Below are 26,570 nucleotides of genomic sequence, written 5' to 3'. Positions count from 1 at the left end.
ATCGTTCCTATAGGGCGTAATGCATACTAAACACTTCATGCTCTTTGACATTGAAAAATGTGCATAGTCCAACTTAAACGACACTAGCCTATGTGCATCTACAATGGTAATATCCTAATGCCAACATAATTATTAATGGACTTCTATGTCATACACAAGAGCTCACCCTCAAAACCTTTATTGTCACAATATGAACTTTCTTCTTAGAGAGAGAGAGATGTTCAAAATTGTTAATTAGAGACCCCTTAGGTATCGAAAAGATAATAATTCTTTAGTAGCAGAGGTGTTGCCAACCTCAATTATATTACCTTTGGATGGAAAAGAAAGTCTGAAGTCATGGTTCAATGGAAGATGTTATCTTAGAGTCAAGTAGGAAAATGGTGAACTTTCTAACAATTCAAAGTACATTTCACATACCACACGCATAAGGGTATATTTGGCTCAGCTTGGTAATTATGGGAAATGCTATCTTTGAGTCAAGTTGGAAAATAATGACCTTTCAGACAATTCAAAGTATGTTTCACATACCACATGCATAAGGGCATATTTGATAATCAGTACTAGCATTGCCTAGGCTAGATTCCCCAATTTCAGAGTTGGTGGCTGAGGAATCATGGAAAGATTGGTTATTTGGTAACGGAAAATTGATATTTATGGTGCACAATAATGATGTATACCATAAGATAGTTGAAAATAGAGCTTGGTTAGTGAAGATGATTTTGGATACATGGGCATTACCCGATGTGTAAATGATGGTGTCGACGTTTTAGATGTGGGATGGCAATCTCATATTCCATTTCATGCAAAGGTGTTTCTCTTGTGTGTGATGATTGGTGGGTTTCCTTTGGTGATGGCTTCAAAACAAAGAACATTTTTCGAATGGAACATGTTTTATTGTATAGTGGTTGAGGAAGATGACAAACATAGGTTCATTACATGCCTAGTTGCTAAAACCATTTGGGTTGTTATAAGCCTTTTCTGGCCAAATTTTAAATAGGTTACATTGATGGTGTTACAACTCTACCCACCCCATCATATTAGTTGGTGTTTGACTACCTTAGGTATTTGGGGATGTGTTATAACTGGAGTGTGAGAAATGGGTTCTTATTGAATGGACTTTGTGGGGTATCGCAACAACTCAGTACATTGAAAGGGAAGTTGATTTTGGCAAATTTCGCAACTACTTGGTATGGGGATGTTGCCCCAACAAAAGGTAGATCTATGTCATCTAATATTACAACAGTTGAGGGGGTTTACCTTGGCATATCGCTACTAATGAAGTAATTGATATCGCATGCTTTGTATTATCATCTTGTTTTAATAACATAGATTTCCAAAGAGAGAGAGAGAGAGATTTATGGAATAATAGAGAGGTGAGAAAATTAGGTTTCGAACCCAAGATGTAGTGTTAGTTAGTAGTGTAAACGACTTGCCAAGGGTAAGATAATTATGACAAAGAGCGAGAGAGAGAGACAAAGCCCCAGATTGATGTAACTAAGTTGGTAAGGTTGTGCAACGGAGACTAGGTGGTCATGGGTTCAACCCCTAAATTCTAGAATGGCGTTTAGTGAAATAAGAGATATGTCTCTATAGAGTAATAGAGAAGTGAGAAAATTGGGTTATGAACCCAAGACATAGTGCTGACTTACCACTAGCGTTAGCACTAGAGTGGTTGAACCCAAGACATAGTGCTGACTAGGTGGTCATGGGTTCAACCCCTAAATTTTAGAATGGCATCTAGTGAAATAAGAGATATGTCTCTATAGAGTAATAGAGAAGTGAGAAAATTGGGTTATGAACCCAAGACATAGTGCTGACTTACCACTAGAGTAAGCTAATTATAGGGAGAGAGAAATTTATTTTATTTTGTATCTGATTTGTAATGATGATTCACCATCGTGGACTTGGTGTCCAAGTTCAAACCTCTCAAGGTTTTTCAAGCATTAATTTAGCAATGCTTATATTTGTGATCGTAACTAATGAGAGAGAGATTCTTCAAATGCAGATTATTTTAAACTTTTAAAGACATCACTTCCACTCAAATTTATTGATAATATACATATTTGAAATATGCATTCATAAGTAGCGAAACTTAAAATGGGTATCTAATTTTTTGAAAAGAAAAAGCGTATCTAATATCTATTGACTAGTTATTTAGCATTACATATGATATGAGTTGTATAAACTTGAGAATAGTCGTCATGAAATCACATCAATGTTGGTTTATTGATTTATTCCATCTTACAAGAATGCCATGTGAAAATAATTGCAAATGAAGAGAGCAAGACATAAGTGGAAGGGAAAGAGCTTGACAAGCATCTAGTCCAAGTAACAAGCATGTACAGGAGGGAACAATTTTTTGGACAAGTTGTGATAGATGGGCTTGTGTTCGATGTGTTATGTTCGAATATTGATTCTAATCGTAAAGTAGGAATGATATTCTGTACGAATCGTGACTAATGGACCTATATTTTACACATAATGGGAGGGAGTATGCGTTCATATTATTTCAAAAGAATATTGATACTAGTTGTAAAGGAGGGATGATATGGTGTACAAGACATGAGACATAGACGTCCATTCTATAAATGTTAGTGTATGCTCATACTATTTCGAAAACATTTTGTTGATCCTAATTAAATGTAGTACTAGAATTTTCATTAGACTTTCTTGTATAGCTACTATATTTGTACCTATCACTTGGGTTTCTCGGCTTCAATATGAGGAAGGATCCCCTAGATATTGCGTTGATAAAAGTTGTAGGTCCTTTTTGTGCATCTACTTGTTGCATTCTTGTAAATTTGCAGCCTAATATTACTTACAATGATAATACATTGCTATCCACTGACAAATAATGGTTGTAAAGCCAATTGTCTCCATTTAATACACAATAAATGTAATTCATTTAATAAAAGATAGTATTGCTCCGCCAACTAAACTATGACTTACACAGTCATCATTGTAGCCTTACTTCTTGCTTCTATCTTCATTAGTAGGTGATGAAAAAAAATGATAAGAAAATTGATGTCTCCATACAACAATGTTATTACTAAGTTGAAGGTTCAACGCACACATATATAGCAAGAGATCTTTGTTATCATAAGCTCTAATGATTTCGATGGTCCTCATTTCACTTTTGGGAGATCCTGAAATACCTTGCAATGACATCAGTTAGCTTGCAACAGATATCTCCATCCAAAGTACAAATATAATAAAAGAAGATGCCATTATCCATAGCTACTTATGAGTTTTTGTTTGAATGCATGTTCCACCATGTATCAATGAACATTGAGTATTATTCACATCTTGTGACTATCATTCTCTTCAAGGTATATATATTTGCATTAAACCAAAATTTCATTTTAATGATATTAAAAACATCGAGATCCATCAACTTGTTGAGGGCTTTGATATTGGTTTGTATGCTTCCTTCATTAGTGTAAGAGGCATTTGTTGATGCTTCTTTCCATTGCACATCATCTCCATTCCATGTGCTATAATAGAAATATCAGAAGATGCTCACATAGAAGAAGCAATTTAAAGGTATTATAGAGAAAGTAAATCTCTGAAAGCCATTTTTTTGCATGAAATAGTATAGGTCAAGTTGGATCATAAGGAATAAACTGCACTTTGATCAAAAGTGCTATGTATATGCTGATCATGGGCCTATGTTTGTAGCTTTGATTTTCTGAGGAATGCATCTACATATTTGTAACAACTTTCTTCATGCTAGTTTACAGTTTGATTGGATTGCATAACCATGCGCAAGCTGGATTGCATATGATAATGTGTGAGCCGTGGTGCAGCGATGGCAAGTACGTTGTGTGCATATGCAACTACCTAAGGCTTTTCTCAGTACAGTGAAGTTTTTTTCTTACACTACCTCTTGGTAGTGGGATATAAACAATAAGTAAAAAGTAGTGCTGAAATTACACAAATAGCTCCTACCGTTCTATTCAAATTCAGGCTGTACTCTAGTGGTTTTATTAGCCCATGCACTGTGATTCAAATCTAACTAGTTATACTTCTTTGTCTCTTTTTCATGTTAGGACCATACTATAGTGGTGAGGCATGTTTTTAGCAACCCATACAGAGATGGGTTCAAGTGTCAACAACTTCACTAATTTATTAGATTGCCTCTCTGGAATGGAGATTGAATATATGAGCTTTCTAGTCTCCACAGAATTGCAACCTTTTTTATGTTCATCTTTTATGGCTTCCAGATGCGGGTAGCACCTATATCCACTTATCTAAGCAAAAATTCCACAAAATTAAAGTGCATGAGGGGCAGCTCCATGTTACCAAACAAAATAGTTGTGCAAAATTTTCATGGATTCGAATACAACGAATGAATGAGCGAAAGAAGCAAACAAAATTGATTCACGAGAAAACATTGCTTATCGTTAATTGACATATCGAATAATTGTATGGGCAACACATAAAAGAATCTCTGAATTTTACAAAGAGGGATCAATGGGGAGGCTTACTCCTAGTACTACTACTCCCCATGTCTCGAATGATTGCTGCAGCCGATGTTCTCCGGTTCGATCTCAAGAAAGCCGCCTTCAGTGAAGACTGGTCTTGTTCAGTTAACACGATCCCTTCCGACTTCATTTCACCTAACAAATGGTATGCCTCTTCTCCTCTTTTGTGCCTACACAGGAACATGATGAGTGTCCCATAGGTGATAATTGAGGGTGATACCTTCCTTCTGATCATTTCCATCCGCAACCCAAGTGCGAAATCAAGCTTCCCAACCTTACATGCCCCTACCACAAGAGTATTGTATGTGTACTCATCTGGATTATGACCCCGAGAGATCATCTCTTCTACGATTTCATAGGCTTCTTCTATCTTTCTCGCTTTGCAAAGCCCTTTCAACAAGACGTTATATACAATACCATTTGCTGATGATTCTCGGACAAGCTCTATTGCCTTGTCAAGTTGGCCCGAGCTACATAGCCCTTCGACTAAGAAGTTGAGGGTATACTCATTGGGTTGGATTCCATCACATTTCATTTGATCAATCATGCCTAGCACAAGATTGATCTTCCCTTCTTTGACAAAAGCATCGATGAGGTTGTTGTATGTCTGGACATTAGGTTTAACACCACACCTTTTCATCTGCTCGAGACATCGTATGGCATCATCAACAAGCCCAGATTTAGCATAGTATTTGATCAAAATTGTGAATGTGGAGGGCAACATCTTGCATTTCTTCATGTCCATCATCTTCATCACATTTTTCATTTCACTGAACATGTGAACGGGTCCTAGAATCTCAAGCAGGGCATTGTATTCTGCTGTGGTAGGGATGAATTGCTTCTCCTTTGTGACCCAAGTGAAGAAACTCAGGGCAGTATAAGGATCGCCACTTACCTGTTTCAGGACTTTGTAGAAAAATGGTCGAGACGTCCAGTCTGTATCTGAAACCTCAAAGCCTTTCACGATCTCTTCAATGGGTTTAGTGTTGGTGGTAGCTCCTGAGCTAAAGCTTCTGGAAACATGGGATGAAAGAGATGGACGAAGATGCAGATGAAGAATCTCTCTGCACTTGCGCATAGCTCTGTATCAAGGTCTCGTAAACTCCAAACACCCGTTCCACTTCCCTGTTTCGCTAACCCTAACCCTAATTCAATCCCGTAAACAATTCATCTCTCTCGATCTCTCAGTCCAGATTAATAAAAATGAAGTTTCATTATTTCCTAACATGCCCCTGGAATTTAGTTTATTTCCCGAAATGCCCCTGAAGACTTCCATATGTTTGGAGAATTTAGTAACACTCTTGAGTTTTTCTCGTTCTTTGGTCTATGTTAGTTAACTTTGAATGGTGAAGAGTTCGGCCTGTCATTGTAAGATTGGGCAAAGGACGTCACAATAAGTCTTGTACAAGTTCGTGCACCCATTGAAGTTTAACATTTGGGTTCACGTTGAATGTCTCTTGTGGGCGAAGGGTTCCGGTTCGGTTAGGCTCTGTTATGTTCTGTGGGTTCGGTTGGAGTGAGGCCTCTGTTCGCATAGCAAGCCTGTGTGTTCCCAACTAGAGGCTCATCGTTGTGTATCTGCTGATCGTTAAGCTTTGTTACCTGGCCTAGGCCATTCGTGTATTCTTTCTTTGATTTAATCGATTCATTGTCTTCTATATGCGTGTGTGTGTGTTGGGTACTGAGAGATCTCTGTCTGGGTCGTTTCCTTCCTCGCTTCGTCTTGCACTTGCCGACGTGCGTCCATGAGCCCATGTGCTCATCACCCGAAAGCCGGATCCAAGCTGGTAGGTTACAACGAGCACTCAACCAGCACCTATCATTAAGCTCCCCGTTTCGAAACCCCAACAATCCTGCCCAAGTCGGCTCGCAAGCCGTGGACTTCCACGACAACGGTATGACGAGCCTTTCTCCATACTGCCCCGAAATATTGGGTCATTGAAGAAATTCAAGTCCCAAGCTGGTTGGATTCCAAAGGGTATGTTGGATCGATCAACAACTTCATGAAACCAACCACGTTTATCACATCGGTGTGACGCGAACCATTCTTTCATCTTATCATTGTAAAGTTGTTGATATATAAATAAGCTACATTGCATATAACAATCTGCAACGGTTTGATTTGGTTTGGTTTGAGAGTGTCAAAATTGAACCGGTTTGAAATCGAATTGGTTAAACATATTGAAACCTGAATCGAACCACGAAATTGTTAAAAATTTTCAAACCGTTAAAACCATAAAAACCGTGGTTTTGTGGTTCGGTTTCGGTTTTCGGCCAAAATTCAAAATTCAAAATTTTAAAGATTTTCCTAAAGTGTGAGAATAAGGCCTAAAAATGAAAAAATTGTTTAAAAAATTTTAAAATTTTAAAAAATTATAAACCGTTAAAATAGTGGTTTCTAACAGTTGAAACCAAACCAAACCATTAAAAAAAACTTAAACCTAAACACAAACCGAACCGCTTAAACCGTTAGGCCGTAGTTCGGTTCGGTTGCTGATTGTTAATTTTGCATATAAACATTTTACCTAACTTCCTAAGCTTACAATTTGTTTTTTAAATCATGTGTGACCACCCATTTAGCCATCATAGTTATCATATGACATTTTTGGTGTAGTTAGACTTGAGCCTACAATCTCTTAATCGACAATCATATACTTCAATCAATTGAACTAATGTTTATTAAATGTTTGTTCATTAGAAACACATGTTCCCTTCCTTATTCTTTCTATGACTTTGCCTACTTTCTCCCTATGACCAACCATGTTGTGTCCTATGTGTGGATTGAACTTGTATCTAAAAGATACCTATCACCTAGAATTTGTAATGTTATGGAATTTAATCTTGCCCCAAATTGGCCTATTAAATGTGAGTTTGAACCTAATAAACCTTGTGCTTGTGAAAGTGTAGGAATGTGTGTGAGTTGGGGCATCTTAGACCATGCACCATGGGTGTCTCGACATGAGATTGATGATGATGAAGGAGAATAAGCTATCAATAGAGGATTGGGGGTTGTTCTCCAATCACTTATCATATATAGAAGCTCATCATACACACCCATCAAGTGGGAGATGATTGTCCTACATAATCAACATGTATACTCATGATTGTGTAGACGGTGTACCTTCATCATAATGGGGTGTTGGTCATCCTAGAGAGCACGAGTGAGGGAGAATGTTGGAGTCTGAGACCGTCAGTGCGGAAATAAGAAGAATATCTATGCTAAGAAGATCACCAAGTTAACAAGTTAAGGCAAGATCAAGGAGAAAGAGTGTGTGAGAGAGAAAGACAAGGAGGCACACAATGTAATAGTTATATTCCAAAAAAGGTTGCAATACAAGAAGGGGAATATCAACAAACACTTGAACTAGGTTACAAAGCTAGTTATATACTAACTGGGCTAGGGCAATTGCCCTTTGACATATTTACATTACTGTTCTAAACCTAGTCTGTCCAAAGGGACAGTGTAAATACGGCCGATATACACCCGTATTCGACACTCCCCCATAATGGGTGTATACACTAAGGAGAGACCTATAATATGAAACAAGGTATACAATATAAACAAAGAGATGCTAGAGAAGATGGGCTTATAACCGTGTTGGTGACGGCCAAAAGAAACAGAGGCCGAATAGGCTTGTTCGAGTGCAGAAGTCGGTTCGACTGTTAGGGTCAATTGTCCGAAGCTATCTCTATTGTTTGACTCAATCAGATATATTTCTCCTTAAGCCCATCTAGTGCCAAAGTGCTGAAATCGGTCAGTTGCGAGACACTTGGTCATCCCGTCTGATATGTTGTTGGTTGTGGAGATCTTCTCGAGGCTGAGCTTTCCTGAAGTTATATAGTCCCGAACGAAGTGGTACTGAACGTTGATATGTTTGGAGGCATGGTGATGAACCAGATTCTTTGATAAAGCAACAACCCCCTGCCTGTCACTATAGACTATTAAAGCTGAATTGGGATTGGCTTGTCGAAACGTACACTCCAAATGACTGAGCCATAAAGCCTCTTTCGCTGCATCGGATGCAACTACGTATTCGGCTTCTGTCGTTGAAGTGGACATGCATTCCTGAAGTTTTGACTTCCACAAAATTGCTCCATTGCCGAATTTGAAGTAGTATCTGGTTGTTGATTTTTGGCTATCACATGGTTGGCAAAGTTCGAGTCGGTTTAGCCGACTACACCTAGGTTATTGTTCAAACCAAAGAGAATGCCAAGGTCTTGAGTGCCCACTAGATATCTGAATAAATGCTTGACTGCACTCCAATGCGATTGACCTAGGTTGTGCATGAATTTGCTAACGACTTCTATGGCATGAGCAATGTCAGGCTGTATCGGGACCATCGCGTACATCAGGACCGGATGTCTGGCAGTCTCATTGAGACAACGGAAGATTAATGGGGAGCATGGTCGAAGCAGATTTGCCAATTTCATGTTGAAGCGCTCCAAGACACATCCGATGTAGTCGGCTTGAGACAAAAACAATTGTTGCTTATTTCGGAACCGATTAATCTTCATTTCGAGTATGTGTCGAACGGGATCTAGGTCCTTCATTGCGAACTTCAACCGCAATTGCCGAACAAGATCAGTAAACTCTCCGGCATGTTAGCCGAAGGGTAGCATGTCATCCACGTATAAGATGAGGAAGATGGGAGACCCATCTTGAGTTTTTTTCGTGAAGATCTAGTGGTCCTCATTGCTCTTGGAGAAGCCAACCGATTGTATAATGTTAAGAGTCTATTACTAATCAATAGACCAAAGTAAAGTAAAAGAAGGAAAATAGATTGGATAGAAGAACCCGTTCCACCCGACCACCCCCGAGCTATCATCTAGACATAGCCAACCTACCACCGATGTCCCATACTGCCGGATATTAGGATGACTAATACCTTGGAAGAAATAAACATGATCGTCGAGACAAAAAGCCTAACCCACACCACCGGTGTCTAAGACAACAACCTTCCAACGTAATGTCCTCATTAGGGTAGCTGTTGAGAATCAAGCTCAACTTGGTCTAGTGTGTGACCTCACCTTGAGAGTGAATAGACACTCCAACGGTCAAGAGTCACCATTATGTCACCACTTTGTATTCTAGCATTTAGTATGAGTCATAGAATCATATTCTATGACACATAACTTATGAGCTTTCACATTCCCCATGCTCCATGAGTCTTGTAGTTAATGAAGAGAGAGGGTGACTACATAAAGCACCCTCCCCCCACCTTGTATAATGTTGAGTCTTTCCCCTTTGTTAATATACTAAACCTTGTGTATACTCTGTGTGTGTGTGTCTCTATCTCTATCTCACTCACACACACACACACACACACACACAATTCACACATATTCCGCTTCACAAGAATCCATCTCTTGATTCTTTAAAATAGCTAAGGCTCATATTTATACCTTTTCCTAAGCCCCTTGAATAGATGTGCCTTTCTAAAAGGGTCTTCATTCTTTGGTTGCCCAAATCATGATAGTACATGCACCTATCATTCTTCTATCCAATCACATTAGCCCCCTTTTTAACATTAGTGAATATACCCTTTACTAATATAAATATTTGGGACCTACCCTCGCCAATGTATGTGTACATAACATATAAAGTCGTCGAACTTCTTACACCAATGTCGGGGTGCCTGCTTCAAGCCATAAAGACTCTTCCGGAGTCGACAAACTCGATGATCTTGGCCGGTTGCAACGAAGCGTTTTGGTTGCTCCATGTAAATTTCCTCCTCTAGGTCACCATGGAGGAAAGCTTCTTAGTCCTTGGCTGCCACGATGTCGAGTAGGAATCGAAGGGTGATCATTTTCACCACTTGTGAAAAGATCTCATCGAAGTCGAAGCCATATTACTATGGGAAACCCTTCACGACTAATCTGACCTTGTACATGGGACAAACAGAACCCGATGTCTCTTAGAGTCGATAGACCCATTTGCACGAAAGAGCACGTTGGTTTTTCGGTAGTTCGATTAGGTCCCAATGATGTCTTATTGTGTCTAATGTAGTTAATCTATGACTCCATTGCTAAATGTTAGGTGTCCAAGTTAGGGCATGTCGACGCTTCTTCATATGACGTCGGTTCACCGGTGTCCGTGAAGAAGATTCCGGGAGAGTATCTCTTTGATGGTTGAGACAATCGTGGGAGGACTGGGCTCGCCGAATCATCATCGATCATCTCTTGAGTAGCCAATCCAGTTTATGGGTCGCTACTTAGGCTGCTCTCTGAGTCATCTTGTCCCATAGAGAGGGCTTGTCGTGTGGCTTCTCTAGTGTGTTGTGTTGGGCCGTCAGGAGGAGTCAAGGCGTCCGAAAAAGTTACTCTTCTGACTTCAATCAGCCTTTCAGCCAACTTGTGCATCTCCGACCGTTGAAAATGACGTCTGAACTTCAGATGATTTGTATGCTTTCTAGATCCCAGAGTCGGTAGCCGAATTTGCCTTTTGATCCATAAACAAGGAAAATACATTTCCAGGATTGCGGCTCAAGCTTTCAGTGATCATCCTTAGGTACAATTGCAAATGCTTCGCATCCAAAAATCCGCAACTTCTTATAATTCGGCCTTTGGCTGGTCGAAAGCTCCTATGGGATTTGAAGTTCTATAGGCCTACTCAACCATACGTTGATTATGTGCATTACAGTGAGTAGCGTCTCGGCCCAGAAACCATTTGAAGGTCCGACATGTTCCATCATGGTGACAATTCATTCCTGAATATCCAATTTATGTGTTTTGCGATGTCGTTTTGTTCTGGACTATATGGAGTTGTCAACTCAGACTCGTCTAATGCCGTGTTGTCGGCAATGTCAGATGAATTTGTTTGATTGGAATTTTCCACCATTATCCAATCTTAAGCATTTCAGCTTTCGGCCTAATTGGTTTTCAACCATTGCAAGCCATTCTTGAAAGATTGTGAACAGTCGATCTTTGGTTCTGATTAGATACACCCACAACTTTCTTGTCGAGTCGTCAATAAACGTGGCAAACTAGCAGGAGCCACCGAGAGACTAATGCAGCATCAGGCCACAAACGTCCGAATGGACGAGGTTGAGGGGACTCGACCCTCTCGGCTCTGTTGTCGGGTGTGAGGCGGCTATCTGTTTGCCGTATTGGTAGTGCTCACAAAACTGGTTGTCGGAGAATGAGAGCTTGGAGATTTCTTCAGCTCTAGATAAGTGCGTTATGCCGGACTTGCTAAGGTTTTCTGAGTCTTCCATGCCATAACAATGACACGGGAATGTCGACGAAGAATAGGTCACCCTCTCTGAGAGTGACATATAGTGGGTACAATAAGTGTACCTTTGGGCCTCTAGCAAGTAGGAGGTTCCCTTTGTGGAGTGTCCACCCTTCTAACGCGATCTAATTGTTCGACTGAGATCAAAGGTCTTGAAAGCTCAAGTATATGTAGGACATTGTGTAGTACTAATGTAGAGCCACCCGGAAGGTGGACCTCTACAATGTCGATTCCAAATATGGCACAGTGCTGCGAGTTTCCGAGTCGGAATGTCACGCCGAATATTGCTGAAATTGGGAACCATGAGGGGTCACGTGGTAGGATGCACCCGAATCCAGGAGCCATGTGCTCGATTCCTTAGTCATGAGCAGAACTTCTAACTCGACTGAGTTTTCAATGGATAGTATATTGGGGTTGTCCGTCAATACTTCGGTCAATGAGCCAACCTAGTTGACCTCCTATTGTCGGCTACCCTTGTGATCGGCTCTTTGAGGGCATGACAATCGGCCTTGCTATGTCCGGGTTTCTTACAGTAGTTGCCAGTTCGATTATCCTGAGACTTGCTATGGCTTCACATATTGCTCGGTAGTCGGAAAGAACTTCTTCCTCGAATGTTCGGTCAATTGACCGAACCTTGTACTATGTAGGCATCACTGGTCGAATTGTTTGCGAACAATTTCCTCTGAGCAAAGTTCGTCAGGATTGAGCTCCTAACTTTGGAGTACTTCACGGCGACAATCGATGCATTGCACACAGTTGTGACGAAAGTTTCCCAAGGAGGAAGACTACTCATGAACAACATTGTTTTTAATTCGTCTTCGATTGTAGTTTCCTAGACCGAATTTTGGGAGCTTAGGCTTTTGTACTCATTGAGGTGTGCCTGGAATGAGTCGAATTCTTTCATTTGAAGGTTGTAGAGACATTGAATCAAATATATCTTTGTGGCGGCAACCTTCTTTTCATAGGTGTCCGAGAGTGTCTTCTAGAGTTGGAAGGCAGTCAAACACGATTGCACTATGTGGTACATTGACTCTGACAAGTGCATCTGAATGGTGCCGCAGACAATTATGTGTAGTTTTGTCCATTCATTTAGCTTGTATCCTTCTGGAGAATTTTCTGTCTCGATTGGGTCAATCTAACCTGATTGGATTACCGATTTGATTTGATCACCGATCTTGCTTGAAATGGCTACAACAACTAGAGGGAGAGAATCAACTAATCTTCCCGAATGTTGCCTAGCCAAGTTAACCATGGATTAGACCGATCAAAATGCCAATCATAGTGTTAGTGTGTTGTTTTTAGTGATGATCCTGCTCCGAGTGGCTATAATAAAGGGAGGGACAGAGCCAATTTCTCTTCCCGAATCTCTTCTAGCTGGATGGAGCACAAATGACGTTAGATCTAAAGTTCATTCTACTTCAATTGGTTACAATAATTAAGTGGGAAGCGTCGACTGGCATGTTCGAATGTTGTTTAACCTGATGAGGCATGAATGAGACTTGTTTGAAGTAGGTTCCACTTCGAGTGGCTACGATCACAGGAACGAGGTATGGCCGACTGGCCTACTTGGGAGGTGATCTAGCTTAGTGGAGTGCGGACCAACTAGTCTCTTTCTTCTGTTCTCTCGATGGTTGCCAAACATACGGTCTTCAAGAAGACAGGGGCAAAGATGCAGTTGGAAATAGATGACGGCCGACAAAGAGTTGAAGAACCTTTGTTTTGATACCAGATGTTGGAGTCTGAGATCATGAGTGCGGAAACAAGAACAATATCTATGCTACGAAGATCACCAAGTTAACAAGTTAAGGCAAGATCAAGGAGAAAGAGTGAGTGAGAGAGAGAGAGACAATGAGGGACATAATATAACAGTCTTATTCCAAAAAGGTTTACAATACAAGAATGACACTATCAACAAACACTTGAACTAGGTTACAAAGTCAGTTATATACAAACTGGTTGGGGAAACTGCCCTTTGACATATTTACATTATTTTCCTAAACCTACTCTGTCCAAAGGGACAATGTGAATACAACCATTATATGCCCATATTTGATAGAGAGAACCCTTGTATATCATGGTCTAAATACTATTAGTACTACATCTACCATCTTTAATGATGTCTTGGATTGATTCTTTGTCATCTCTCATTAACTTTGAGGGTTATATCATTGTATGCCCTTGTTTCTTGTGTTGTCTTTGTTCATTGTATGCCCTTCTTTCTTGTGTTGTTTGATCATTGCATTTGGCCCAACATCAAGTGATCAGTGTGTTGGCCATCTCCAACAATCCTTTTATGCTATTTAGGTGACTTCTTTCAGTGTCATGATGGCAAGCTTTAAAATCAGAATCAAAATTGTCATTAGAGCATGTGACATTGGATGAACCACCACTTTAGCTACTTGCGCCCCCACACATTTAGAAGTTGCTTTTAGTTGTTGGACCAACTTGATATGTTGGATGCCCAAACTAATAGAATTGCAACGAAAACACACATAAGCTTATAGGCATATAGCTTGAAAAGTTAAATTCAATAATATTATCCTTCCTATCTAAATAGGTTATTACTATGGTTATTATTCATCCAATAAAATGTTGGATTTAACTTAGTAGGAAACAATGAAGGATGTTGCCAATTTGATCCTTAATACCCAATGGGCAATGTTTAGACAGAAATATTGTTGATATTCCTTTTATATTTCAAAAACATTGTCATATAGTAGTTGTAAAACTAAAATAAAGGTATCCAAAATACCCACAAAGTTTCTATGCACATGGACTTGATGTATAGTAGTTGTAGAGATAAAATAGAGGCATCCAAAATACCCACAAAGTTTCTATGGACATGGACTTGATGTATAGTAGTTGTAGAGATAAAGGAAGGGGCTGAAATCAATTGCTAATTTGGTAAATGACCAAGGTCACCAATTAGGCTTTAATGACATGACATGTCGGTATAGTCTAGGGCCACATGATCGAGTTATCTAGAATCAAGTCATCGAGTTGGTACTTTCTTTAGTACATGTGCCACCTCTAGATAGAGATCATAGGACTCAAGACTGGATGTTACAAAAAAACAACATTGTCATTTCAATGGATAAGATTACAACACATTCAGCATATATGTTGTTGCAACCTACCCCTAGGTTTCAAGAACATGCAAATGCATTATGGCACCTACACAAAATATAGTCCTAGTGGGAAAACAGGCTCACAAGCTTATGGAGCTCTGGTCTTCCACTTAAGCAACGGGTATTCCTATGGAGATGCATATCGGGTGTGCTTCCGACTGGGTCAAATCTTCAAAAGCGATCAATAGCCTCGCTGCATTGTGCATGATGTGATGGACGATCGAAAATAGTCCCACACTTATTATGAACTTTTTCTCATACAACATTTGTACAGAGACTAAGCACATCTTTTTCTCATAGATTTCCTTACCGAAGGTTTGGGAAGCACTTTTGGCTATTTGGATCAATTCTGTTTGTCCTATCGAGCAAGGCCTATTTTCTCCAATGGACAAGATTTTGGGCACTCTAGACCATTTTGACGGTTCGCAATAATAAGGTCTTTGATCAAAACCAATTGCATGAAGTTAGATTCTTTAAGCAATCCCTCAAGCAATCTCTATTTGGTTATCTCCAACTTAGAGAGATCATGCTGCAAATTTACACTCTTTACATTGAGTGCTTGTAAGCTCTTTAGTGTCTAAATCGACACTTGTATACTTCTCTTTATTCTTTGTGGGTTTTCACCTCACTTTGAGGTTTCCCACTAGTAATAAAAGTCTTCCTAAAAAAAGATAAAATAAAGGTATCCAAAATACCTACAAAGTTTTTATGCACCTGGACTTCATGCATCACACATTGGCTCAAATGATAAGCGGGGACATAACCCAATGCTTGTGCATTGCCAATATTTTCTCCTTGAAGTCTCAATATATATTATTAATTGTTGTTCTCAATTGCATCACATGTACAATTAGTAACTTATTAGAATCAAATTAGTATAATTGTTTTCAAAATTACCCATTGATCCCAAAAAATTGATGGGGATGTATAAATTGTCTTACATCATTTATAAAGGCAAGTATTTCACATGGTGCTTAACACATTTTAGCCCTATTCACAACAATGTCCCATTTAAAAAGCTATGGTTGTGTCATGCGTGCGCTAAATTTCAAAAAGGCTATGATAAATATATATGGTAATGATGTGTTGTTAGGGACTAGCTTCTAGGTTTATGACGATGCACTTTTGTTGTAGGATACATAGGTTGCATTTGTAGACATTTTGACAAAATAACCCTTTTTATAAACATCAATGCATGCAAACTCTTACATATATGCTTGTCGAACCAATATAACTGAACATTCATATTGCGCAATGCATTAATACAACGCTTGCAATGAGATCATCACAAATGGAAATTACATTGCATTGTTTCAACTTCAGTCGTATCAAAACATGCACATGAATTTAACCATGATTATCAATCCCTTACCTGCAACTCTCCCAACGGTATAAATGTTTTTGAAGATGATATAATCATACTCATTAAGAGTATTAGAATTTCTTCTCAATGAAATTTGGAAACTTTCGAGATGTTCATATCCCCACCTAAAAATATTTGTGCCACAGGTTTAAGTTATATGATCATTATGCACGAAGAATATAAATAATATGGTTAACTATGGCATTTGGATTAACATAATCAATAACTTACGCAATCCTTCACATGAACCTACAAAACTATTTAGATTTTTTCATAAATATGTTTTTGATATAAGGTTTATATACAACCTGCCCTATATGAGGGTAATATCAACATAGTCTACATTGTACTCATAGCTATATCAATATGTATATTCTCTTGGTTAGTTTCATGTACCTTCCACTAATTTTACAATTAATTTATGAAATGAACATTGAACACTCTATTGAACTTAATAATCATAGAGTACTTGATGAATATGTTAACGTGAATTAGTAAAGTAATGATTAACATCTACTTCTTCAGGATTAATTAATTCATTAGAACATACATTAAAATAAATCAATCAACCACTTGGAATTGAGACAATAACTGGTTGGTTAAAAAAGTTGTTGACACAGAATGATTAGAATATCATTCAGTTCCCTAGCTAACATATCACAATGAGATCATTCAAAAGTTAAAAGAGTCAATATTTAAATAGTTGGCAGTTAAATTTAATAAAGTGAGTCATAATCTCACTTGAATAGTTTATTGTTACTGCATTGAAGAAATTTGATTGCCTCATAATTGTATCATATAATAATCAAAAAAGTTGCAAGGGAACTTTGACCACAACACATATCAATACATATTATCAAATGGGCTAGGGATAGAATCGATATTTCCTTTTATATAAGAGACATTTCTTTCTATAATACATATCCAATATAAACCACTTGAGCCACCACATGATATCCACACTTAGATAATTGGGTTTTTATTTGGTGGGCAAACAAAAGCGTGGTAGAATTTAGAGAATGTTACTAAGGATATCATTAGATGAGATATTATCTAGTGGGTAAAGAAAGGATGGTGAAATTCAGAACATGTTATGACAAGTCTTTATATCCATCATCCTTCAATTTTGCAAGAAACCTTCCAAACGTTTTTAAGAAGCACGACAAAATCCACACCTCAACTTTGACTCGTGTGGAAAGCATATACACAATAAAGCTATTTTATTTGGCTACATTCATTAGCATAAACATATAAACAAAATAAATAAATTACATCAAATAAATGTTTAGATATTTATGCAATATTGTACATGTCGTGGTTATTTATGTACGATGAATGTATATAGTGCGTCCACCCACGTAAATGCATACACACTTGGGTACACCAACCATAAAAGGTATTGGTTCCCTCGTGTGTGTGTGTGTGTGTGTGTGTGGAGAGTGAGAGAGAGAGAGAGAGAGAGAGGGTATCAAGATTGTGTTTTAATGTCTATAAAGAGGCTAGTGTAGTACATACATGGAACCAAAATGATACACATATACGAGCTTGTACACTTGTAGAGAAAACAAAGAGCTGGAGAAGTTGGATCTTCATTTATTAAAAACTCCAAAGGGCTAGTAACCTAACGATAAATATGACCAAACCGCAAAAAGAAGCTTGATGAATTATCAACTTTCTGTTTGATTCGACATCTTGGAAATTGACCATAAGCGATAAGGTTCATTAACCTTATGAACAAACAACCAACTATGATCAATGTTGGCAACACAAAGGAGTTGAAGATACATCAACTTTATTAAAGATTTGATTCGACATCTTAAAAATTGACCATCAGCAATAAGAGAAAAAGTAAATTATGTTCTCTCTTAAACAAAATGTGGGAGTGTAGATTTTTCATGGTACCCACCTCATGTAGGTATCAAAATGATGTCTATATTGGGTTTCGACATCATTGTTTATAAAAAGTATATATTTGGCTTGAAGAAGTGGTGCATGAAAAACTTGGGCCTTCTATGTTTAATTATGAGATACTTCCAAATTAGTTTGGTGACATTAGAAGAGACTTCAAATTAGTTAGTGGACGTTGCAGGGACCCTAACAAAGATACCCATGTCATCTATATGTAAGATGATGACAAACATGTTTGTAAGAGGTCCTTGCAGCATGGCAGCCTAAGGGACACTTAACAACAATATGAACATAGATCAGTTTTATGATTTAGTCATACAAAGATACAATATGTGTATGGAAGCTTATGCAAAAATAAGAGCCCCTCATAGTATGTGGATTAGGTGGATGTAACAAAAGGATTGTCAAGTTCTCTACAATGAGAGAGAGAGAGAGAGAGAGAGAGAGAGACGATTTCATCTTGAAAATAATGAATTTCATGTCAGCCTTGTAAATGATATTTGTTAACAGTATGTGATCTATTGTGTACTGAACAATTGCTATTGAGTGGATCAAGCCGATGTATGGACATGACTATGAGCGAAAGACACATTCACACACCCACGAATTACAAATGTGACAACCCAACTAGTCACTTGGGAGCAAAGATGCATTCACACCTATGAGCGGAGGCCCAAACGTTCCAAAGTGGTTTCCACGTCGGCGAGGAGAGACATGATGTTGTGAGCGTTGTCGTGAGAAGACGCATAATGCAGCTCGAGATAAGGCAAAGATATAAGGAGAAGATCGGGGGCGGGCGTTGTCATCGAAGTAGAGATGGGCGCCCGGCAACAAGGGCAACACGCAGTGGAGTTAGGATGCATGTGTTGCCAAGGAGTGAGGCAGTCTCTATGGAAGGCATGCCCACATGCCAAGCTTTGCACTAAGGCATCACTTCTACTAGGCACCATCCCATGGTATGGAGGCCCATAGCTCTGCACAAGGTTGTCATGATGGTCACTTAGCTTTTCCAAGCAAACAGGGCATATGAGCTCTTCATGGGATGGGCATATGTCATGCCCATTTCCGGGGACACTTGTCATGATCGCGACCGTCGCCATCGTGGCCGGATTTATTCCTTGATCTCCATCTTCTTCTTCTTCAGATTCTTCTTCAAGCAATGCCCTTGTGGGCTCAATAGCATAATTGTTGGTGGTGTTAACACTATATTGGCAATTGTTAGACTGTTCTAAATCCCCATTACCTGTCCTTATTGTACAATGTGGGATCTTTATTGTATTCTCATCCCCTGTTCCTGAAGTTGCATCATCACTAAGTCCTTCCATTAACAATACCTTACCATTGCAACCACATATTGGATCCGACCATGAAGTATATCTCCGATCGAGCCACTCCCGGATCCGGGCTTCCATGACGCCGCCACGTCTCCAGAAGTCACCATCACCCACCAGTAATTGTAGACCATACATGACCAGATTGTTGTTGGAGGTGGTTCCAGAACTAGTATTAGACCTAGTATTGCTTAATAATAGATCATGTGGGTCATCATGATCTGTAACTGTGATTGTTGCTCCGTTAAGGGTTTGATCGATCACTTCCCATACATCTACCAGGTTCATATTGACCATATTATTGCTCCCTCCACATGACCTCTCCTTCTCTGCTAGCTATAGACAAATTCCCACACATCTGTAACCATGTAATGTATCTTATGTGGGGGGGCGGTGGGAATCCACTCTCCTATACTACTCATGTCTATGTATGTGACTGGATGTATGCATGTATTTATGTATGTGAATGTAAATGCCTGCATAAATGCTTGGATGGATGGATGCATGTGTATGGGGGCAAATGTATGCATTCTTGGAAGGATGTGTATGGATGCAATGTGCATGCATGTGTTTGTGCATTGCATACAATGATCTACTAATTGCTGCCTTATTCTCATTCAGTGGAGCTGTTATCACTCAAATTACTGTGCTGTGTATGCATGCCTAATCATTGTGCACATACATTAAGCCTAGTTATGAGCATCTAAATGTTTACCTGGGAATGGAGGAGTTGCCATGGCTTGAGGCTACCCCAACACCAGTCAATATGATTGTCTCCTTCATGGCTCATCATCTTCCAAACAGTTAGAGATCAGAATCAAGAGAGGCAATTGATTGGCTAGTATATCATAATGTTTGTGAGCACAACTAATTCTACTAACTGTGTGTGTATGACAGTATATGTGTGTGAAGAGCCCCTTGGTAGTATTTCTACTCCATGATGTCATGAGACAACTCATGTGGGCTTCATTCTTTCCTAGCCTACTTTTAAAAGTAATTTTGTCTCTATATATTAGCCAAGTCTTTCACGAGTCTAGTGGCCTTGTGATGAATACCACACTATATCACATTCTCGCCAAAGGCGAGATGTGCAATGTGTGCATGACTCTATTGGCCTAGTATTAATGACATTCGACTCTACAAACTTGGCAGGTGCTCGAACTCTAGCCACTACCGGTATATGGTTGGTATGGAGACCATCCTTGTTTTGCTTCACTTCTAAGAATATTCATCATCTCTTTCTTTCTAGCACTCATCTCTTAATGACATTCGACTCTACAAACTTGGCAGGTGCTCGAACTCTAGCCACTACCGGTATATGGTTGGTATGGAGACCATCCTTGTTTTGCTTCACTTCTAAGAATATTCATCATCTCTTTCTTTCTAGCACTCATCTCTTATCTACTAGCTTTGCTTCGCTCTCAAGGTGAAATAATGTAGCTTTTACCATCTATCCTTGTTCTTAAGGTATAATCATGTGCGGCAGCTTCTCTTGCTTTATGAAGTGTAGACCTTATATAGCATGCCTTATTATCCCCATCGACACTCGTCTTTCACATTCAAGCTTGCATTCATCTGCACATTAACATCTTCTAATACGTCGATACAACGAGTGGTCTTTATGCCACGACTTTCACCCCGCCTTTGCTAGAAAAGTGAACGTCCTACAAACCCCATCTCTCTTGCCTTTTTCTCATTTTCAACCATTTCGACTTACTTTTTCCATTGCATTTCTTTGATTTTGAGATGCCTTCTCTTGAGGTCCTACGAGAACCTTTTCGTCTTTCTGGTTTGCCATTTCTTTGGAATTGATGCTCTCTGTTTTCTTTTATCTATATAACAAACTTTCTAATGTACTTTTTTCTATCATCTCCAATTGCCTTTGTCTTTCCCACATGTAGATTGTCGATGATTTTATGCGCTAGAAGGTTTCGTCTCTTGTACTTCAAGACAAACAAATAAATTGGTCATCAAGCCTCGATTGCATGTTACATGCAAACATGCCTCGAGAACCTCACACATGTGAAGCAACATTTGCTTGGGTTTAAAATATTTTTGAGACAAAGAGTCTCTTTGGGCAAAGCATGCTTTGTTTGAAAGATATGAAATGTGGCCATTCATGAGAGTTAGTGTTGGGTACCACATATGGCTGTCTTGGCTCTCCCTCCTTCCACTACAGATGTTCTTCATTATTATGTTTTATTGCTTTTCAAAAGAAATATAGGCAATTTATTTGGTTTCAAGTGTCACTTGGCATGGAACGTGCCTTAGGAGGAGTGTAATATGACATTCAAAAGGTTAAAATCAAAATTCGTTTAAATGTCATTCCGTTTTTTTCCTCTCGAAAAACACTGCCCACTTGGATATAAAGATTTGTGCATTGACAATATCAAAATTTTGATTGACACAAAAAACTAAAGTCGCTTTTATATATATTTATTGATGATAATCTCATATCGCATCTATCTCATCATAATATTCCTTGTTTTACATCAAAATTATTAGATATATCCTGATTGGATGTAAATGATAGACTAAAATAGAGAGAGGTGAACCTTACTCCTTGCAATTTCTTTAATTTTGTTATTTGCCACATGTGTTTAGAGTAAAGTTTTACCATTCATATTTGGGGTTGGAGTTGTAACCACTACTTTGACTTGTGCTAATGTTCATTTCTTTTTATCTCGATTAAATCACTTCTTCTCTAAATGGTTATGATATTGTATGCAATTGGATAATACGACAACTACTTTCTGTCATGTGTTTCTCCTCGTTCTCCTTCCACTTCTAAATCAGCACCAAACCTACTAAATTTCGAGGACCATTCCATATGTCAGTAATCGTAATGTATTTTATTATATATATCATTTGTGACAAACATCGTTCCAAAAACCATGCCTTCAATGCACACACAATTCTCACATTGTTAGTACCTCACAAGAAATTACTCACGAGAGCCATATATCAATTCAAAATGGTGATGTGGAGAAATCAAGTATGAAAATACCTAGTCGCCCAATTGTTAGGTAGTAGTGGTGTAAACTATCAAAAGCATAGTACAATTACTAGATAAATAAATCATGGTAGAAATGAACATATGAAACTCCTCTTGAATAAAAAATTTATTGTTTGCTTGTAATGTCGATCATATAGCGACAAAATAAATAATTAATTAGGGAAACACATAGTGAACCAAATGTAGACGATTCTACAAAAATATTAATCATATAGCGACAAAGTGATCCATAGTAGAAATTGTGCATGGAAATGACAAGTTATTCAAAGTGAGTTGTGTGAAAGATTTGTCGTTTCTTAGGCTCCACTCCGTACTCTTCTAAATGAATAAGTTTAACGGAAACTATCTTTTGTATTTGGGGCTAGTATCGATTACAACCCTTAAAGTTTTCATAATGACAAAACAACCCCTGGTCAAACTATAGAAGGACCGGTGGGATAATATTTTATAACTTAGACATCGATGACTTTAGTAGAAGGAACTAGTAATTTTGATGCAACCAATTTAGGTGATCACACATACCAGCCTAATTAATCATGATGACGTAAGTGCAATGCTTAACAATTAGCTCAAAGCTAATTAGGTATGGTGTGGCCTAATGAAATTAAAAAGCAATCGATTTTTTTACATCAAATCGATTTATTATTATGCAACCTCGAAGGCATTGTTAGCTCCAACTTTTTAAAATCTCCTTAAATACATTGGAATCAAACCCTTACTTGCACTATACCCATATTGAGCATCGCTACTTTTTCCCTTTTGTTAAGGCCTACACTTCTTAAAAGTATCGCTCGATCTCGTTTTACGAGTGTTTGGGATCAAGGGTAGATTTAATCTTATGAAAAATGCTAGGGGTTTATAATCAATATTACCCCATCATTCAAGGGAGGAGTAATTTATCAAATCTCCCTGAAACAAATTCAAAAAGACAACTCAATAATAAAAAAATGTCCACAAGGAAACATTGTGTTACATTTTGTAATACATAATATTTTTATGCAAAAGGGCTATTTTGATATCATCAAATATCGTTGACAATAGTCGCTCCGAGTATGGGTCCAATGACAGTGAATGTGTGGAGCACACTTGGAAGATGTAAGAGAGCATGAGAAAAATGCATGAATGAACCTTCGTTAGCTCTACATGTGAATAGCCCTTGAATTAGGATATATGTTGGGAAACTTTAATATAGCACAATTTGGCCTACAACAAACAATACCATTGATTAACTTATAAACGAGTTATGGTTAGTTATTCGTTTATATTTCATTTTTCTTTGACTGCAATTAGTTAGTTGAGGTCGATAGGTGGGATCTCCTCCAACAAACACTAATGTAAACGTACTGATAGTTTTTTTTTTTAAACTTTGGTATGAAGGGTTAACTAATTTCATCTGTAAAAATGATGAGTGATATCCTTTATCAAAAGTAAGATAAAATATTGATTTATTCCTTTCATGAAAAAAGCAACAACTTAAAATCCTAATATTAAACTTTCCACTAAATTTATATAGCTTTCCCCTAGTCACTATTTAATATCCCTTTTTTGGATGATACCCTTATATTGTAAGTGGCATTAGAAACATATGTTAATGGTGGGAACCTCACCCACATCACCACAATGACTAACAACAATATGCTTTTTGTCCTAATCGACATCCCTCCTTCGCATCACTTAGTGCCCCTTGCATTAGTATGATGAGTTGTCATCTTTATATCCTCTCTCATTTTTGTTTGGTTTTGTTAGTTGTTGCCTTTTTTCTTCTTTTTATTGACAAATATATGTTGAGCGCTAGAAGTAACACAATGTGTTGTCATGATCAAAAACACAATCGAAGACTTAGTTAGTAGCTTACTTCTCAAGTTTGCACAAGTAATCACAAGGATTTTGATAACTAGACTATCTTTTATTTTGTTTAGTATCGCCAACTTCTATCTCTTCGGCCTAATGCTACTCACAAATAAGTGTGCAACATTAAAGTTTTTGTGTACTTCCATTATTCCCCATTGAAGGGGCTCCCCACCCATATTATCCACTACACACTATTTAACCCAAAATGGTTGACATTTGCATGCATTATGATTATATATTTGTTAACTATAAGACGAGGAATATCTACCAAAGAAGATCATGACAATATTTGATATTTAGACATACTAGAGAATTATGTTTAGGCCTTTGCAATATTGTTATGTATGTAGCCTAACCCTTTTTAAAATATGTTGGTGATTTGTGGTGAGAATATAGTGCGAGTTCAAATGAGAAGTATGATTTGGCCCGTGAGATTGATGAGAATGAAGATGCCAATAGGACCTTACCAAAAAATTTAAGTATAATGTAGCATACTAGCTTATATTGAGATAAATTAGATTGAAGACCTATTTGTGTCACCCCTTGGTAGGTGTGTCTAATATAGGAGGTCGGGCAATAGAGAAGAGTCTCATTGAGTTGAAGTTTCAAAGGAGAGCCAAGTACCCTGAAAAAGATACATAATTATGAAACTTAACGGATCTAAGCTGATGGGCGTGGTAGGTCATATGGGGGCATTATGAGATGTTTGGGCATGTTGGGACACGTGAAACTAAACATGCTCTTCTTGCATGTGGGCCACGTAAAAGGTGGCAATCATGCATGCAAACAAGGACAAGGACAAGGACAACCCTAATGAGCCCTTATAAAAGGCTCCTTACATACACCCCAACCCCATCCCCATCCCCATCCCCATCCCACCCTACAAGGAGCTGTTTTTTTTGTGTAGACAAATTCTAGGTCAGCAAAATGGCGGTTGCAATCTTGAATAATAAGAATCATGCATTAGTGCTATGCTTGGTGATGATGGCATCTTGTGTGTTGGTGTCGGTCTCGGTGTCGGCATCGAGAGAGGAGAGGCAAGTTTTCCGACACGGAGGCGAGGAGTGGCGTAGGCAGCTTCGTGGGTGCGAGAGTTTCATCCGTCGGGAGCTCGAGGAGGAGGCACCACGCATGAAGAGAGGGGGCCGGTCGTTCTCCTCCGGGGAGGAAGAAGAGGAAGAGGAAGAGGAAGCCGAGCAATTGCGGAGATGTTGCCGTAGTCTCGAGCGGATCTCGGAGGAAGATCGGTGCCGTGCCTTGAGAGATGCATATGGAGGAGGTCGGAAGAGTTATTCTCGGTGTGAAGAGGAAGAAGAAGAGCGAGAGCGAGCCGAGTTTGGGCCTAGGGGATGGCAACGACCCAGTCGTGGAGAGAGGCGTAGCGGCCGCCATTGTAGTGGTGAGGAAGAAGAAGAAGAAGAAGAAGAGAGTAGGATGCATCGTCAAAGGCGCATGAGCCGAGCGAGCACCCATCTCCTCCAACAATGCCACCTCCGCCCCAGCGCGTGCACCCCTCGTGCCCGCCGTGAGGGTAAAATATTTGCAAGAACCCATATATGCACAAATGATATTCATTGCATTGCATTATGTTTTTCCTAACATGCGGTTAAATAAAATTTTAAGGTTTTTGAAAGGGTTTTTGAGTGCCCTAAGCTTTTTATACTTTTCTAAATTCGGCAATATGGAGAGAAATAGATATAAACAACATGGGTTATTTACGCTTTACTAAAATTCAATTTAGGATTTAGGGTTTAGGGTTCAGGCTATATGGAGAGTAATAGCTGTTATAAAAATCGGTTGTTCGTTTCTTGTTGTCAGGTTCATGGTGGTGGTAGATATTTCGAGATGAAGTGGTGTGTTCGCTTGGGTGGGTACCTAACATAATCTAGCCCTTCCTATAGGGCAAATGTACATCTCTTAACTAGTAGTAAATAAAAGGAAACAAGGACAGCAAGGAGGCATATATATACTATTAACACCATGTTAGATACTAGGACATAGAGAGAACTGATGTAGTTGTAATAGTGTTGTACATATACAAGTATGTATGTAGTGTCCTTCTCTTTTCCTTGGTTTCACCACGAAACAGTGATGTACACACCATAGAGAACTTTTCTTAATATGAGATCTACTTCCTTTTTTACAAATATACTCTCCTTTGATGGACAACTGAAATCTCTTTTGATGATGGGGATGTGTATTGTTTATTCATATTGTGTTACCCCTAAGTGATGATGCATAAGCTTGTTGAGGTGAGA

The 26,570-nt window shown here is 38.7% G+C and overlaps 2 protein-coding genes across 2 annotated transcripts; both read right to left on the bottom strand.

The window, feature by feature from the left end:
* Nucleotides 1-4,379: 4,379 nt before the first annotated feature.
* On the bottom strand, nt 4,380-5,672 carry LOC147865658 (uncharacterized). Its single transcript, XM_087318523.1, has one exon. The coding sequence runs from the start codon at nt 5,560-5,562 to the stop codon at nt 4,471-4,473; it is 1,092 nt and encodes a 363-aa protein (XP_087174649.1). The 5' UTR covers nt 5,563-5,672; the 3' UTR covers nt 4,380-4,470.
* A 12,730-nt stretch (nt 5,673-18,402) lies between these two features.
* On the bottom strand, nt 18,403-20,585 carry LOC147865657 (uncharacterized). The gene is made up of 2 exons (XM_087318524.1): nt 20,161-20,585; nt 18,403-19,781 (listed from the first exon to the last, which is right to left on the bottom strand). Exons 1-2 carry the CDS (start codon nt 20,236-20,238, stop codon nt 18,774-18,776), a joined length of 1,086 nt encoding a protein of 361 aa, XP_087174650.1. The 5' UTR covers nt 20,239-20,585; the 3' UTR covers nt 18,403-18,773.
* Between the last annotated feature and the right edge of the window lie 5,985 nt (nt 20,586-26,570).

Source organism: Azolla caroliniana, unplaced genomic scaffold (assembly GCF_043228905.1).
Source record: "Azolla caroliniana isolate FFs.n. ecotype wild unplaced genomic scaffold, voAzoCaro1.0.p SCAF_4, whole genome shotgun sequence".
NCBI classification, from domain to species: Eukaryota; Viridiplantae; Streptophyta; class Polypodiopsida; order Salviniales; family Salviniaceae; genus Azolla; species Azolla caroliniana.
This window is presented reverse-complemented; position numbering and strand designations above follow the sequence as displayed.

Excerpts from the sequence above, each read along its gene's own strand:
- LOC147865657 (XM_087318524.1), bottom strand. The coding sequence starts at position 20,238 with ATGATGAGCCATGAAGGAGACAATCATATTGACTGGTGTTGGGGTAGC. Across the intron at positions 19,782-20,160 it reads GGCAACTCCTCCATTCCCAG|CTAGCAGAGAAGGAGAGGTC; the intron begins GTAAACATTTAG and ends ATTTGTCTATAG.
- LOC147865658 (XM_087318523.1), bottom strand. The coding sequence starts at position 5,562 with ATGCGCAAGTGCAGAGAGATTCTTCATCTGCATCTTCGTCCATCTCTT.